Source organism: Mobula hypostoma, chromosome 3 (genome assembly GCF_963921235.1).
Source record: "Mobula hypostoma chromosome 3, sMobHyp1.1, whole genome shotgun sequence".
NCBI lineage: Eukaryota > Metazoa > Chordata > Chondrichthyes > Myliobatiformes > Myliobatidae > Mobula > Mobula hypostoma.
In genome coordinates, this window is record NC_086099.1 from 87,202,797 (window position 1) to 87,219,540 (window position 16,744).

Below are 16,744 nucleotides of genomic sequence, written 5' to 3' on the forward strand. Positions count from 1 at the left end.
CACTCACGGGCCACTTTATTAGGTACCTCCTGTACCTAATAAAGTGGCTACTGAGTGTATGCTCACAGACTTCAGCTGCTGTAACCCATCCACTTCAAGGTTTAATGTGTTGTGCATTCTAACAAGGTGCAATGTGTTGCGCTTGTTTATCTGAGTTACTGTCACCTTTCTGTCAGCTTGAACCAGTCTGGCCACTCTCCTCTGACCTCTATTTAATGAGGCATTTTTGTCTACAGAACTGCCACTCACTGGATTTTTCTTTGCACCATTCTCTGCACCAACTCTAGAGACTGTTGTGCATGAAAATCCATTAGATAAGCAGTTTCTGAAATACTCCAAATAGTCCATCTGGCACCAACAATTATTCCACAATCAAAGTCATTTAGATCACATTTCTTCCCCATTCTGAACAAAACCTGGATTTCTTGACCAAGTCTACATACTTTTATACATTGAGCTGCTACCACAGGACTGGCCAATTAGACATTTTCATTATTGAGCAGGTATATCTAATAAAGTGGCCACTGATGACAAAGGCTCTTCACCACACAGTCTGATTATCAAGTTTACCCATCTCTACCAAGCTAATATTTTCCAGAAGTCAGAGCATTCCCATAATTCCTACCCAACTAATTATTTCCTTGATAAACTATTCTCGTACATAGCCATCATCTCTCCACAAATCTCAAAACCCCTGCCCACACTTAGACAACTGTAGCCAGTTAACCTGCCAGCATGCCTTTGGGATGTAGGAGGAAACCAGAGCAGCCAAGGGAAATCTATGCACTCACAGGAAGAATGTGTAAACTCTATATAGAAGTACCCAAGGCCAGATCAGATATGGGTCACTGGATCTGTGCAGCAAGCCTGCCTTATAAGAACATCACAATAGCCCATCTGGCCCATCATGCTTGGTCCATCATAGATCAGAATCATGTCCGATCGTCAAACTCAATGCCACTCTCCTGGACTATCCCCAGATGTCCCAATTCCTCTCATCTTCAAATAGCTATTAACATCTACTTTGAATGCAGCTAATGACAGAGCATTCACAGACCACTGGGATAGAGAATTCAAAAGCTTCACCATACTCAGTATGATTTCTTTGTCAGTCCAAGTCTCAATGGCCTGCTTCTTATTCTAAAATTATATACTCTAAGTTTAGACCTCTTAGACAAAGCAAAGATCCTCCTTACATCTAGCCTGTGAGCCATGGAGGAATTGTTTGTTTCAATGAGATCTCTCATTCTAAACTCTATAAGGAATACAGACATCGTTTGTTCATGCCCTCCTCATACGATGTGCCTGCCATTCCTTCATAGCTTCATATCCCTCCACGTTACATTCTTTATCTCCTTTATACTTTATTGTCACCAAACAATTGATACTAGAACGTACAATTATCACAGCGATATTTGATTCTGCACTTCCTGCTCCCTGGATTACAAATATTAAATATTAAAAATAGTAAATATTAAAAATTTAAATTATAAATCATAAATAGAAAAGTGGAAAGTAAGGTAGTGCAAAAAAACCAAGAGGCAGGTCCGGATATTTGGAGGGTACGGCCCAGATCCGGGTCGGGATCCATTCAGCAGTCTTATCACAGTTGGAAAGAAGCTGTTCCCAAATCTGGCCATACAAGTCTTCAAGCTCCTGAGCCTTCTCCCGGAGGGAAGAGGGATGAAAAGTCTGTTGGCTGGGTGGGTCGTGTCCTTGATTATCCTGGCAGCACTGCTCCGACAGCATGCGGTGTAAAGTGAGTCCAGGGACAGAAGAGTGGTTTGTGTGATGTGCTGCGCCGTGTTCACGATCTTCTGCAGCTTCTTTCGGTCTTGGACAGGACAACTTCCATACCAGGTTGTGATGCACCCTAGAAGAATGCTTTCTACGGTGCATCTATAAAAATTAGTGAGGGTTTTAGGGGACAGGCCAAATTTCTTTAGTTTTCTCAGGAAGTAAAGGTGCTGGTGGGCCTTCTTGGCAGTGGACTCTGCTTGGTTGGACCAAGTCAGGTCATTTGTGATATTGACCCCGAGCAATTTAAAGCTTTTGACCTGTTCCACTTGCGCACCACCGATATAAATTGGGTCGTGCGGTCCACTACTCCTTCTGAAGTCAACAACCAATTCCTTCGTCTTGCTGACGTTGAGGGATAGGTTATTGTCTTCGCACCATGCCACCAGGTTCTTAATTTCCTCTGTATACTCAAACTCACCATTACCCGAGATACGGCCTACAATTGTTGTGTCATCAGCAAACTTATATATTGAGTTTGATGGAAACTTGGCTACACAATCATGGGTGTACAGTGAGTACAGCAGGGGGCCAAGTACACAGCCTTGTGGGGCACCTGTGCTCAGAGTGATTGTAGAGGAGAGCTTGTCCCCTATTTTTACAGCCTGGGTCCTGTCTGTGAGGAAGCTGAAGATCCAGCTGCAGATCTGAGTGCTAAGGTCCAGGTTCCGGAGCTTAGTAATCAGTTTATTTGGAATGATGGTATTAAAGGCAGAGCTGTAGTCAATGAAAAGGAGCCTTACGTATGCGTCTTTATTCTCCAAGTGTTCTAAGGAGGAATGTAAGGGCCAGAGAGATGGCATCTGCCATTGACCTGTTGCTCCGGTAGGCGAATTGCAAAGCGTCGAGGTTGACCGGTAGGCTGTGGTTGATGTGTGCCATAACCAATCGCTCGAAGCACTTCATAGCAATTGATGTCAGAGCCACAGGTCGATAGTCATTCAGGCATGCCACCTTGCTCTTCTTCAGCACCAGGATTATCGTTGCCTTCTTAAAACACGAGGGGATCTTAGACTGAAGCAAGGAGCAGTTGAAGATGTCAGCAAATACTCCAGCTAGCTCACTTGCACAGGCCCGGAGAACACGTCGTGGGACGCCATCTGGGCCCGTCGCCTTCCTTGGATTTATCTTCAGGAAGTCCCTTCTAACGTCCTCCTCGGTGACAATGAATCTCGATACCACCAGGTCCGGTTCATCCGGAGGGAGCAGGACGCTCCTCTTCTATTCAAATCTTGCGTAGAATACGTTAAGTTCGTCAGGAAGAAGAGCGCCACAGTTATTGATATCCCCAGCCTTTTCTTTGTGCACAGTGATCTCATTTAGACCCTGCCATAGTCTACTGGCATCCCTCTGGTTAGCCTGGGCTTCCAACTTGGCTTGATATTGCCTCTTGGCACCCTTAATGGCTTTCCAGAGTTCACACCTGGATTCCGTGTAGCGACTGGTATCCCCGGACCTAAAAGCCACAGCTCTAGCCTTTAAAAGGGACTTGACCTCATAATTCATCCAAGGTTTCCGGTTAGGGAATACCCGGATCGTCTTGCGAGACACACAGTCCTCCGTGCATTTCCAAATAAAGTCCGTGACAGCTGAGGCATACTCATCGAGGTTAGCTGCCGAGTCCTTGAATACTAACCAGTCCACCGATTCAAACCAGTCACGGAGGACCTCATGTGTTTCCTCCGTCCAACGTGACACTACATTTGACACCGTGACCTCACGCTTCAGTTTCTGTTTGTAAGCTGGGAGAAGGAGTACGGCCTGATGGTCCAATTTTCCGAAGTGAGGTTGTGGGACGGAACGGTAGGCATCCTTGACTGCTGTGTAGCAGTGGTCAAGTATATTTGGGCCTCTAGTGGGGCAGGAGACATGCTGGTATAACTTTGGCAGTGCCTTTCTGAGGTTGGCCTGGTTAAAGCCCCCGGCTGTAATGAGCAAAGCCTCCGGATACCTGGTCTCAAGTTCACGGATGTTGGCATACAGTATGTTCAGAGTACACTCCACATCTGCCTGGGAGGGTTTGTAGACCGCTGTCAGTATGACCAAGGTGAATTCCCATGGCAGATAGGAGGGACGACACTTCACCAACAGATGTTCCAGGTCTGGGCTGCAGGAGCTTGTCAGTGCCACTGCGTCCAAGCACCACGCAGTGTTGATCAGTAGGCAGACACCACCTCCCCTCGTCTTGCCTGAAGACGCTGTGCGGTCCATCCAATGGATCAAAAATCCCTCCGATCGGATGGTACAGTCAGGGGTGGCAGGGGGGAGCCAGGTCTCGGTGAAACAGAATACATAGAAGTTCTGCATCTCCCTGCAGTAGGTGAGAATCCCTTTAAGATCATCCACCTTGTTCTCGATGGCTTGCACATTAGCTAGTAGGATAGCGGGCATAGGGACCCTGAAGCCCCTCAGCTTCAATCTGACCAGCAACCCAGCACTTTTCCCACGTTTCCTCGGTAAGTAGTGCATCTTTCCAGGTTTCCATCAATGCAGTGTGTTGTTGTCAGCTCTTTTAGGTTGGTGGATGCATTCCACGGGGATCGATCGGCTGGTTGCGTCATCGGACGTTCCGGATCGGGCCGAGCCTCGGGCTTGATTTCTGAGGTCGGCGGCGGAGGCCTCACTTCCGGCAGCTGTGGATGGCCACCAACGGGGCTTTACAGTGGTCGCTCGGGGGAAGCGTCTGGGGCACCTTGAGGTCTCCGCCGTCACTTCTGTTTGATCGTCTGTTCCGGAGAGGTGCTGGTCGGAATGGGCCGTGTCTCCAAGCGCTCCGGCACGGTAGCAGACCGTGGGTCTCCGGGAACGTGGTGGGCCTCGCTGGTCGGGTCCAGGTGCGGTCCGGAGTTTAAGGAGCAATTCTGGCGCGGTGGTTTCCAGCTGGGTCAGTTGCTTCGCCAGTGTGTTGTTGATCTTTATCTTGCTAGATTGGAGGTTTAGAAGGGTTTCTCGAGTATAGGATAGTAGAGAGGGCAGTTTGCTTGGGAGAGCACGCGCAAAGTCGCCAGTTTTTCGTTCTCGAGAATTCCATTTAATATAATAGCAGCAGATTTGGAAGTTATCGATATAGATTGTGAATAGGGGACACTCGAACACCTGTCATTGAAGTATCCCACTTGACACAGCATGTCAATTTGAGAAAGACAAATTATCACTCTGCTTTTTGCCAATTCCCAGAATTATACCAGCACATTATCCCTGATTGCACAGGCTCTAACTTTGTTGATTTACCTCCTCTGTAACATCTTACTGAATCCTTATGAAAATCGATATACATTATAGCAACAGGTTGCTCCTTATCTATTCTGCTGGTTACATCCTCAAAGAACTCCAATTGATTAGTCAATCATGACTTCAGCTCATATTCCAAGCAGATCCTGATAATTCTTATCATCCTTTTCTCGGAGTTCCATTATATCCTCCATTATAGTACATTTACATGTACTGCTGATGATAGACTGAGAGGTCTGCTATTCACAGCTTTCTCAAATACTGAAGCCTCATTTGCTGCCCTATCTGTAGAACCATTACTGAATATGCCGAATTTGAAAGATGATTAATAAACATTGATTTTTTTTTACTGTTTTTATACCCTTTTTAACTGCTTGTTTTTTTTAAACTGTTTACACCTGCGCTGCGGTTTACTATATGCATTTTTATTATATTTTATTAACTTATTTGCAGTATAATATTTTGTTTTATGTGCTGTGTGTGATACATGCTGTGTGGATGCACTGTGGTCCAGAGGAACTTTGTTTCATTTTGTTGTATAAATGTACAGTCAGATGACAATAAACTAGAACTTGATTACTACTTTGACAGCCAGCTCACGTAGATTATCTAGTTCTTAGGATTTATCAGCCCCTAGAATCAATAATTTTTTCAGACTCCTAAAACTAATACTAATTTCCTTCAGTTCCTTATTCTCCCATTAGAACTCCCATATTTCTGGGTGGTATTTTCTGCTTCCTGCTATGAAAACATACACAAAATCTAATTAATTTACTTTCCATTTCTTTATTCTCCATTATAAATTCTCTTGTCTTCAGATAGAAGGGACATACATTTGTCCTGGCCTAATCACGAATCTTCGCAGGTATTTTGTATTCAGCTTGCTTTCAATCAGTACTTTATACTCTTACATTACAATCACTTTAATTAATATTCATGTCACTCAACTAAAAATGGCCTATTACTCAAATCCATGGTGTGAGGTACACTTTTGAAGAAAATTAACTTAATACTCTTTGGGAAATGTCACTACTTTCATTCATAATAGAATCTGAAAACAAAAATAACCCTCAAGCCTGCCTTTCCTGCATATATTTCTATTTTCTGCATTTGTCTGTCATTGCAATCACTTTAAACATGTGATTTCAATCTTACTCACCCAGGATGATACTCCTAATCAACTGCCCTTCTCTCCCACTTTGCCATCCTCCTCTCCCATTGAAACGGATAGATCCCAATCCATTCCCAACTCTCTTCTCCCCCCTGTTTTTTAAGTCCTATTTCACCACTAACTACCCACTCACCTGAACTGCAGGACTCTAATCAACAGCCCCTCAACCTTTTCATCAAATACCAGCACCACACCTGTTCTTTAATAGATTATGAGGACACTCAGTCCTCATTTATTGTCATTTAGAAATGCATGCATGCATTAAGAAATGATACAATGTTCTTCCAAAGTGATATCACAAAAAAAAAATACAGGACAAACCAAAGACTAACACTGACAAGACCACATAATTATAACATATAGTTACAGCAGTGCAAAGCAATACCATAATTTGATAAAGAACAGACCATGGGAACGGTAAAAAAAAAGTCTCTAAGTTCCGATCGACTCCCGATAGTCCCCGATAGCAGGTGGCAGAAGGGAGAAACTCTCTCTGCCATAAACCTCCAGGCAACGACAACTGTCGATGCATTGGAAGCACCCGAACCCTGCCGACTCTGAGTCCGTCCGAAAACTTCAAGCCTCCGACCAGCCCTTCGACACCGAACACCGAGCACCATCTCTGCTGAGCACCTCGACCCCGTCCTGGCTGCCGAGCAACAAGCAAAGCTGAGAACTCGGGGCTTTCCCCTCTGGAGATTCAGGATCACACAGTAACAGTGGCAGCGAAAAAGGCATTTCAGAAGTTTCTCCAGATGTTCCTCCGTTCTCTCACGTCTGTCTTCATCAAATCAGGATTGTGCACGGCACCCTACTTGACAGATTACAGATATCATTCACAGGAGTGGCCGCGCAAGCTGCGTCACGCCGCCATCTTATCCTCCTCATTGTACCAGAATTCGATTTTTATCAAATACTGTTCTCTCCTTCCCTCCCTCTGCTTTATAAAATTTGTTTCTGACCTTTCATCAAACTGGGAAAAGCTATCCACCTGAACAATATATGCCGCTTGATGTGCTAATGTTTCAAAGGTGTTTATTTTATTATTAACAGTTACCACAATGATCAAGCCTCTAAACTATTGCAGATAGTTTAACAATTTTTTTTGAAGATATAGATATAGATATAGAAACATAGAAATGGCATGCTTTTTGCTCAATGTCGTTGAAAATTTACATTTTGGCCATCTCCATTGTCTTTGTACCACAATTTATTGAACTATAAAAATTATTTACTCAAAAAAGTCAAGCGAGCAAAAATCATAGGGGTTGCTATTGTTAGGGGACCAGTCAGGTTTTCAGTCATAATTCCAGAATATTATACTGCTTTCCTTGTGCATCATCAAGCAGCTGCAGAAAATTCCAAAAGGGATATACGAACAGGCAAATGTTGTGATCTGTATTGGAAACCAGTGAGATTGCTACATAATAAAAGGGATTGTGGTTGTACAGGTGGATTTTGAGAAGTTAGGGAAGAGGCCAAGAAGCAAAACCTCAAGGGTAGTAAAGATCAGATTATTTAATTCCTTAAAGCACTGTATGCAAGAGCATTGTACGGCTAAATATGTAGCTGAAGAGGTGACGTGGAAGAGTGGGTATCGAATAGCAGCCTATTGAGATTAGTGCTGCTGAGAAAAGTTGTTCTGGAATGGTCAAAAGTCCAATATGTCTAGACTTTAGAAACAACAGAGGTAGCATTAAAGTACTAGAACCATCTATAGATTGCCAACTAGTGAGGAGGAAATTATAAAGCTAATTTGCAAGGATATACAAAAGTCAGAGTATTGATAATGGGGGATTTCAACCAGCCGAATATAGTCATACGAATTAGAAGCAGGTAGAGGCCACTTGACACCTCAACAACCAATCCAAATCATGGCTAATCTGCATTTACAAATTTTAACAGTAAGAATTCTCATCACTCCACCCCAAACTTGCTATCAAGCATCTATCTGCCACTGCCTCAGATTTATTCAGGTTCTCCTCCCATCAACATTTGAGGAGATTTTCAGAAACAGAGTGCCCAAAACATTCTCATTTTTATCTTAAATGGCAATCCCACATTTTTAAAGCAATCCAGGTTCTATACTCTCAGGGGAAGTTTCTGCTCCACATCTATATTGTAAAAATTCTTTAGGATCTGACGTTTCTATCAAGACCCCTTGCACTATTCTAAGTTTTAATCAGTTACAAGTCTAGCCTGCCCAACCTTTATTCACAAGATTATCTGCCCTTTCCACGTGGTAATGCCCTCAACCTTCAATGAACAAGGTTCCTTCCTGAAATAAGGAGAAATTACTGCACATAGTACTCCAGATGTGTTTCTTCCTTATATAAATGAAGCATTACGTAAATGCTTTTGCATTCATTTCCCTCTCCAATAAATAAGATACTGTTAGCTTTCCCAGTTACTTGTCGTGTCTGCATGCTGCCTCTATTTCAGAGCTCTGTAATTGCTCACCATTTTGATATGCTTTATACTTTATAGTCGCCAAACAATTGATACTAGAACGTACAATCATCATAGCGATATTTGATTCTGCGCTTCCTCCCTGGATTTTGCTTTGCTTTGTTTCTAATTTTTAAGTGGACAACACTATATTAATCACCCCCTGCATTAAACTTCATTTGCCAGACTTTTACCCAATCACTTTTCGTGAGATCTCTTAAAACTTATGGCCCTTTCACGAAGTTATTTCCCACCCATTCTCTGTACATTTGAGATAACAATAGCATGAAATAAATAAAGAATTGGAGGTCTCTCTGAAAATGATCAGGAACTTTGCTGTGACCAGGTGAACAGAATAAAAAAAAACAAATTTAAGGATGGCTCAAAGTCTGCACTGAGGTGGGGGGTGGGGCATGAAGAAGAAAAGGCAGCCACTCTCCTGCTGCCCCCACCCCAAATCTTGGGCACCTCTGGCCTGCATTGATTCAGTGGAAAAAAAATATTCTAGAATTGTAAACATCAATTCTCAATGCCCCATCAGCTACCTCCTGTCCCCATTATGGAAGAAGCTGCACTTCTCATATTGAGTTCATCAGTCACCAAAGAACCCTCAAAACCACAGAGAAACCAAACCATTCTCATTTACTGGAATAAAGGAGGGAGGGAGGAGAAGATGGCGGCGCGACGCAGCGCGCGCAGCCATTCCGAATGAATATCAATTATGTGTAACTAGGGGCCATGCACAATTCAGATTTGATGGAGACAGCTGTAAGAAGCGCAGAGGATCATCTGGAGTAACTTCTGAAATGCCTGTTTCACTGCCGCTACTACTGTGCGATCGAGAATCTCCGGAGACGAAGGCCCCAAATCCTCGGCTTTGCGTATCACCTGTTGCCAGGGCCAGGGTCGAAGCGCTCGGCGGAGATGGTGCTCGGTGTCAAATAGGTGGTTGGAGGCTCGGAGTTTTTCGGACAGACTCGGAGTCGGACTGTGGTCAGATGCTTCCAGGATGCTGCATCGGCAAGTTGGCGGCGCTGGAGGTTCACCGTCTGCGTGAGATGATGGGACTTTCGAGAGACTTTGAGACTTTTACTGTGCCATGGTCTGTTCTTATCAAATTATGGTATTGCTTTGCACTGTTGTAACTATATGTTATAATTAAGTGGTTTTTGTTCGTTTTTAAGTCGGTTTGTCATGTGTTTTTTGTGATATCATTCTGGAAGAACATTTTTTCATTTCTTAATGCATGCATTACTAAATGACAATAAATGTCCTCATAATCATAATAAATGCATAAAAAAGCATAATTTTATCTCCTCATGACAGAGAAATGAAATCAAAGAATATAGTTGCCAAAGTAACATTAAGTATGTGTTAACCTGCGATGAAGAATTAAATTTGAAATCCAATGTCATCTATTGTTCCAAGCGAAGCCAACTAGTGCCCTTACTGACAAGATAGTGAGCTGTTGAAGTGTTGTGGAGGGGAAGAGAAAAGGAAATATTTTTAATTACATTGTATTGCTTATATTGTGATACACAGACCTTTGATGCTTTGAACATATTTTTGCCGGTAAGATAGCCAATCACAATGTAAATTGCTGCAGAATCATTTTATGTTCCATATTTAGCATTCTGCTGCATCTCAGATGCAGTCGACTACAAAACAATAGCTCGAATTGATATTTAATATGATTGCAAAGTATCAGTAGGAAGCATAGGAAATACCAACTTACCTTTTCCCTCATCTGAAACTGGGTATTTCTAACTTGATTTGACGCAATTTTATGCTTCCGTAGTTTCCGGCGATAAGTGACAAATTTGGATTGTGCCATTGTTGGGATTTGTTCTTTGTGCCTGTTATAAATTCACCTTTCCTCCTCCCCAAAAGGAGAGAGAGAGGAAGGAAAGAAGAAAGATTTTAAGCGGTATAGTTAATAAAATAACAAATTATTTCAGAAGGTGTGTTTTTTTTTTAAAGACAAACTTGATAAAACTAATTCCGGAATCAGTACAACAGAATGCCTTCTGGAGTCTAACTCTATTGTAGTTATTAATTGAATCAAGAAAGTACACAGCATGCAATGAAACTATTTGGCTATCAAATCTGCAACTATGTCTTTGAAAAGAAAACCAGTTCACTCCACTTTCCAGATCTGCCTCTCTTCCCATACAATTTCATTTTTTTCCCCATTTAATTCTTTACATACCTCAATGTTTAGTGATATTCTCAGGTGTGGCTCACATTTGGAATGTATCATGTTACAAAAATAATTTCCCTCAAACCATTTTCTGTTCATCTTAATGACTTTGGTGTTCCTAAGAATGCAAATTCTGCACTCAACTGTCAGCACTTTCCTCCTTAACTACTAGGAAACAGAAGAACCCAGACAAGCATAAATATGTAGAAATTCCAAAGTTGCTCACAGCTGAGTGCTCGCAACTCCTTCAGTGTTGAATCCTCATTACCTTCCAATGCTTCCCAACATTATGATGGGGAATCTCCCTACAGGTTCAGTAACTCCATTCATTTTAATGGCATGGAATAACAATTCATATGATTTAACTTAAGTAAAATTTTAACTGCGAACAATGTTCCTTTAGACAGATTGTTCCACCCAAACTGTAATACTAAAATAATTCATTCTAATATAAAACACGTTCCTCAGGAGCATATTCGGAAGGCACAGGATATATACATCCCGAAGAAGTAGTATTCTAAAGAAAAGATGACACAACTATGGCTATCAAGGGAAGTCAAAGGCAACATAAAAGCCAAAGAGAGGGCATATAATAGCGCAAAAATTAGTGGGAAGTTAGGGGATTGGGAAGCTTTTAAATACCAACAGAAAGCAACTAAAAAAGTCATTAAGGTGGTAGTGATGAAATTCAAAAGTAAGCTAACCAATAATATTAACAAGGATACCAAAAGTTTCTTCAGATACATAAAGTGTAAATGAGAGGCAAGAGAGGTTACTGGACTGCTGGTAAACAATGCTGGAGAGGTAGTAATGGGGACAAGAAAATGGCGGAAGAACTGAATAAGTATTTTGCATCAGTCTTCACTGTAGAAGACGCTAGCGATATGGTGGAAGTTCCAGGTGTCAGGGGTCATGAAGTGTCTGAGAGAAGGTTCTTGGGAAGCTGAAAGGTCTTAAGGTAGATAAGTCACCTGGACCAGATGGTGTATACTCCAGGGTTCTGAAAGAGGTGGCTGAAGAGATTATGGAGGCATTAATAATCTTTCAAAAATCACTAGACTCTGGAATAATTCCAGAAGACTGAAAAATTGCAAATGTCACTCCACTCTTCAAGAAGGGAGAGAGGCAGAAGAAAAGAAATTATAGACCTGTTGTCTGACCTCAGTGGTTGGGAAGATGTTGGGAGTCGATTGTTAAGGATGTGGTTTCAGGGTACTTGGAGGCACATGATAAAACAGGCCATAGTCAGCATGGTTTCCTCCAGGGAAAACCTGTTGGAATTCTTTGAGGAGATGACAAGCAGGATAGACAAGGGAGAGTCAGTCTATGCTGCGTACTTGCATTTTCAGGTCTTTGACAAGGTGCCACAGATGAAGCTGCTCAACAAGCTTCGAGCCCATGGTATTACAGGAAAGATTCAAGCATGGATAAAGCAGTGGCTGATTGGCAGGTAGCAATGAGTGGGAATAAAGGGACCTTCTTCTGGCTGGCTGCCAGTGACTAGTGGTGTTCCACAGGGGTCTGAGGAAATGAAAAGGGTTGACTAACTGGAGAGAAAATACAAAAATCTAAGGCGCCAAAAGATTTGGGAGTCCTTGTACAGGATTCCCTAAAGGTTAATTTGCAGGCTGAGTCTGCGGTGAAAAAGGCAAATGCAATGTTAGCATTCATTTCAAGAGGACTAGAATATAAAAGGATGTAATGCAGGGACTTTGTAAAGCACTAGTGAGGCCGCATCTGGAGTACTGTGCATATCATCTTGGGCTCATGTGCTGAAACTGGAGAGGGTTCAAAGGAGGTTCAAGAAAATGATTCCAGGATTAAAGAGTTTGTCATATGAAAAGCATCTGATGGCTCTGGGTCTGTATTCACTGCAAATTAGAAGAATGAGAGGTGATCTAATTGAAACCTAACGAATGGTGAAAAGCCCTGACAGAGTGGATATGGAAAAGATGTTTCCTCTGTTGGGTGTGTCTACAATCAGAGGATACAGTCTCAACACAGAGGAGTGTCCTTTTAGAACTTAGGTGAGGAGGAATTTCTTTAGGCAGAGGGTAGTGAATCTGTGGAATTCTTTGCCATAGGCAGCTATGAAAGCCAAGTTTTATGCATATTTAAGGCAGAGGTTGATTGATTCTTGATTAATCAGGGCATGAAGGGATTCAGGGCGGAAGGCAGGAGATTGGGGCTGAGAGGAAAAATGGATCAGCCATGATGAATTGGCAGAGCAGACTTGATGGGCCAAATGGCCTAATTCGGCTCCTACTGTATATCTTGAGGTCTTATATAACAGTACCCTGGAAACTTTAAATCACTTTCAATTTCCGATTTAACTACGCTGATTGTTAAGTCACAAGTATTCAATTTCCCACAATATACTTAAAATGGGTACACAATTGTAGTAAATTGATCAGAGCATGAAAACCCACCAGAGTTGCATGCCAGCACATTCATTATGATCTGATATTAATAATAACATGCCTTGTACATTATTTTTTGAAGAATCATTCAAGATATCAGCTCAAAAGTTGTTCAGTTCATTAAAAACTGTTCAAGAAAAACTTGTGTATATACATATAAATAAACATGTACCTGGTAACATGAGGAAAATGGTTTTCTTTCTCTTCCACAAATATACTGTCTTCTTGACTTTCGCCTTCTATGGAAGTAGTGCTACGATCCTTATTACGCAAAACCCTTCTCTTTCGGAGGAGATAACTTTTCCCCTTTTGGCTTTCAGTGTTTTGTTGCTTTTTAACATTTTTTCTTAGCACTTTGCCTTTTGAAAAGCTACGCAATACTCCCCCTCGCAGTCTGAAAAGATTTAGAATAAGATTTTTTTTTCAAATTTTTTATTTTTTTTTAAATAAAGAGAACACAGTATAAAGGAGGTTTGTGCAGTTCATAACAAATGTATCAAATGTACAATTCACATCTATGAAAGAAATGCACCCATAGTACAGTCATGCTTTGGTTGCCTCCCTGCCCCAACCCACCCCTCCCAATCCCCATCTCTAAGCCAGCATTGCATTAACAAAACGGGTTAAACAGAACCTTTGTCCCCACAGAGCTGCATTGGTAGAGAGAAGGTGTATTTTCCCAATACATAGACTGTTGTATGTTTACAAGTCCAGATTCGTAGAATTTTACCGAGAAATGCTGGAAGTCAGGGATTTATGTGCAGAGGAAAGAAAAAAAGGATGGACCTTAAGATTGGCTGAGAATGCTGAAAATATTCAAGAAAGGGCCCCCACACCTTTTGAAACTTCATGTCTGAGTTGAGAATTGAATAATGGATCTTCTCAAGGTGTAGACTGGACATGATGTCCCTGAGCCACTGAGCGTGGGTGGGCGGGGCAGCATCCCTCCACCTGAGCGAGACTGTGCACCTGGTCAAAAGTGAGGCAAAAGACAATGTGCGACGTTTGGTCGGACTTAGGTGCGTGCCCCCCCCCCCCCGCCGGAGGTGCCGAAAAGAGCAATTAAGGGGTTAGGTTCCAAATTATAATTAAGTATTTGGGATAGAGTTTGGAAAACATCTTTCCAGTATTTTTCCAAGCTATGGCAGGTCCGGTACATGTGAATAAGGGAAGCCTCACCCCTTTTGCATTTGTCGCAGCAGGGATTAACATCTGGGTAAATGCGAGATAATTTAGTTTTAGACATATGGGTCCTGTGTACGACCTTGAACTGTAACAAGCAGTGGCGGGCACATAAAGAGGTTGAGTTAACTAACTTAAGAACGGAATCCCAAAATTGTCCGACAGTGAGAAATTTAATTTTGTCAAGGGGGGCTCGCCTCAGGACCGCTAGCTTGTTGCAAATAGTAGATATTAGACCTTTGCACAATGGATTCATGCAGAGAAACATATCAGCGACGTTTGTGTTGGGTGCCTCAGGGAAGTTTGATATCAAAGGGCTGATAAGATGTCTAATTTGCAAATATCTGAAGAAATGAGTGTTGGGTAGGTTAAACTTTGCAGACAGTTGCTTAAATGATGCAAAGCAGTTGGCTATACAAAGATCTTTAAAGCACCTGATGCCCTTTCTATACCAGTCTTGAAATGTTGAATCATATATAGAAGGCTGGAAGAGATGATTATGTAGAATAGGACTTGAAAGAGAGAAGCCATGGAGACCACAATGCTTTCTGAACTGAGCCCATACTCTCAGGGTGTGCCTGATAACAGGAATAACGATTGGCTTAGGTGTAAGAAAAGGGAGTGCGGATCCAAGTGCGGAGATGGAGACATTCTTAATAGAGTTCAGCTCCATTGTCACGCATATTGGGCAGTCAGATTGGTCGTAAAAATGAGACCAAACGATGAGACCACGTATGTTAGCTGCCCACATCAAAGTTGCTGGTGAACGCAGCAGGCCAGGCAGCATCTCTAGGAAGAGGTACAGTCGACGTTTCAGGCCGAGACCCCTCGTCAGGACTAACTGAAGGAAGAGTGAGTAAGAGATACTAACTCTTCCTTCAGTTAGTCCTGACGAGGGGTCTTGGCCTGAAACGTCACCTGTACCTCTTCCTAGAGATGCTGCCTGGCCTGCTGCGGTCACCAGCAACTTTGATGTGTGTTGCTTGAATTTCCAGCATCTGCAGAATTCCTGATGTTAGCTGCTTAAGCGGAAATCGGGAAAAGCCGTGCCCCCAATACTTCTGGATTTTTGAAGATGGACTTTATTCAGTTGGTGACACTTGCCCTTCCATAAGTAGGACGATATGACTGAGGCTAGCGAGTCAAAGAAGGCTTTAGGAATGAAAGTTGGTATGGATTGAAAAAGGTATAAGAATTTAGGAAGGATGTTCATTTTGACAACATTAATTCAGCCCATCAGGGACATGGACAGGGGTGACCACTGTGCTAGGCTCTGTTTTGTATGATTTAACAAATTAATGAAATTTTCTCCAAAAAGACGTTTGTTTCCTTGTCACTGTGATGCCAAGGTAAGTAAATTGGTTATTCACTACCTTAAAAGGGAGGTTATGGAACTCTGACGATTGTGCTTCTCCATTTATTGGAAAAAGTTCGCTCGTGTAAATTAAGTTTGTATCCTGAAAACTGGCTAATTTTGTTAAGGACTGAGAACGTGGGGGGGTGGGGGGGTAAGGAGGTGATCGGGTTTGATATAAAAAGTAAAAGATTGTCAGCATAAAGGGAGACTTTGTGCTCAACTCCCTCCCTCCAAATCCCCAACAGATCCGCACAACTACGGAATGCAATCACCAGTGGCTCTATGGCCAGATCGAAAAGTAAAGGGCTTAAAGGGCACCCTTGGTGGGTTCCACGTTTGAGGTTGAAAGGTTGGGATTGCTGAGAGTTGGTCAAAACAGAGGCGGTGGGACGCGAATATAACATAGTCATAGTCATACTCATTTACACTGTCATAGCCAGATTACAAATCCAGCACCCATGTGCCCTCATTACCATCTCGGGTGACTTCAACCATGTTACCATGGCTAGAACACTGCCCAACTTCACACAGTATGTGAGCTGTACAACCAGAGGGGAGAGGACTCTGGATTGGATGTACGCTAACGTTAAGGATGCATACAGCTCCTCTCCCCTCCCCCACTGGGAAGGTCAGATCACAACCTGGAGCATCTGAAACCCTGCTACGTGCCCCTGGTGAAGAGTAAACCTGCAACCTCGAGGACAGTGAGAAAATGGTCGAAGGAGGCTTATGAGGCGCTCCAGGGTTGTTTTGAGGTAACAGACTGGCAGGCACTCGGTGAGCCACATGGAGAGGATATTGATGGGCTCACAGAGTGCATCACTGATTACATTAACTTCTGTGTGGACTGCAATGTTCCGACAAGAACTGTCCTTTGTTATTCAAATAACAAGCCATGGGTAACAAAGGACATTAAGGACATCCTGAACACTGAAAAG

General features: G+C 42.6%; 1 protein-coding gene across 1 annotated transcript in view; it reads right to left on the minus strand.

Annotated features, from left to right (window-relative positions):
• Positions 1 to 16,744, minus strand: part of haspin (histone H3 associated protein kinase) — a 69,942-nt gene that overhangs the window by 41,101 nt on the left and 12,097 nt on the right. The window contains exons 2-3 of the mRNA XM_063042464.1: positions 13,440 to 13,661; positions 10,383 to 10,503 (exon numbers count right to left, since the gene is read on the minus strand). Coding sequence (XP_062898534.1) covers positions 10,383 to 10,503; positions 13,440 to 13,661 — 343 coding nt within the window. The remainder of the gene's footprint in view (positions 1 to 10,382; positions 10,504 to 13,439; positions 13,662 to 16,744) is intronic.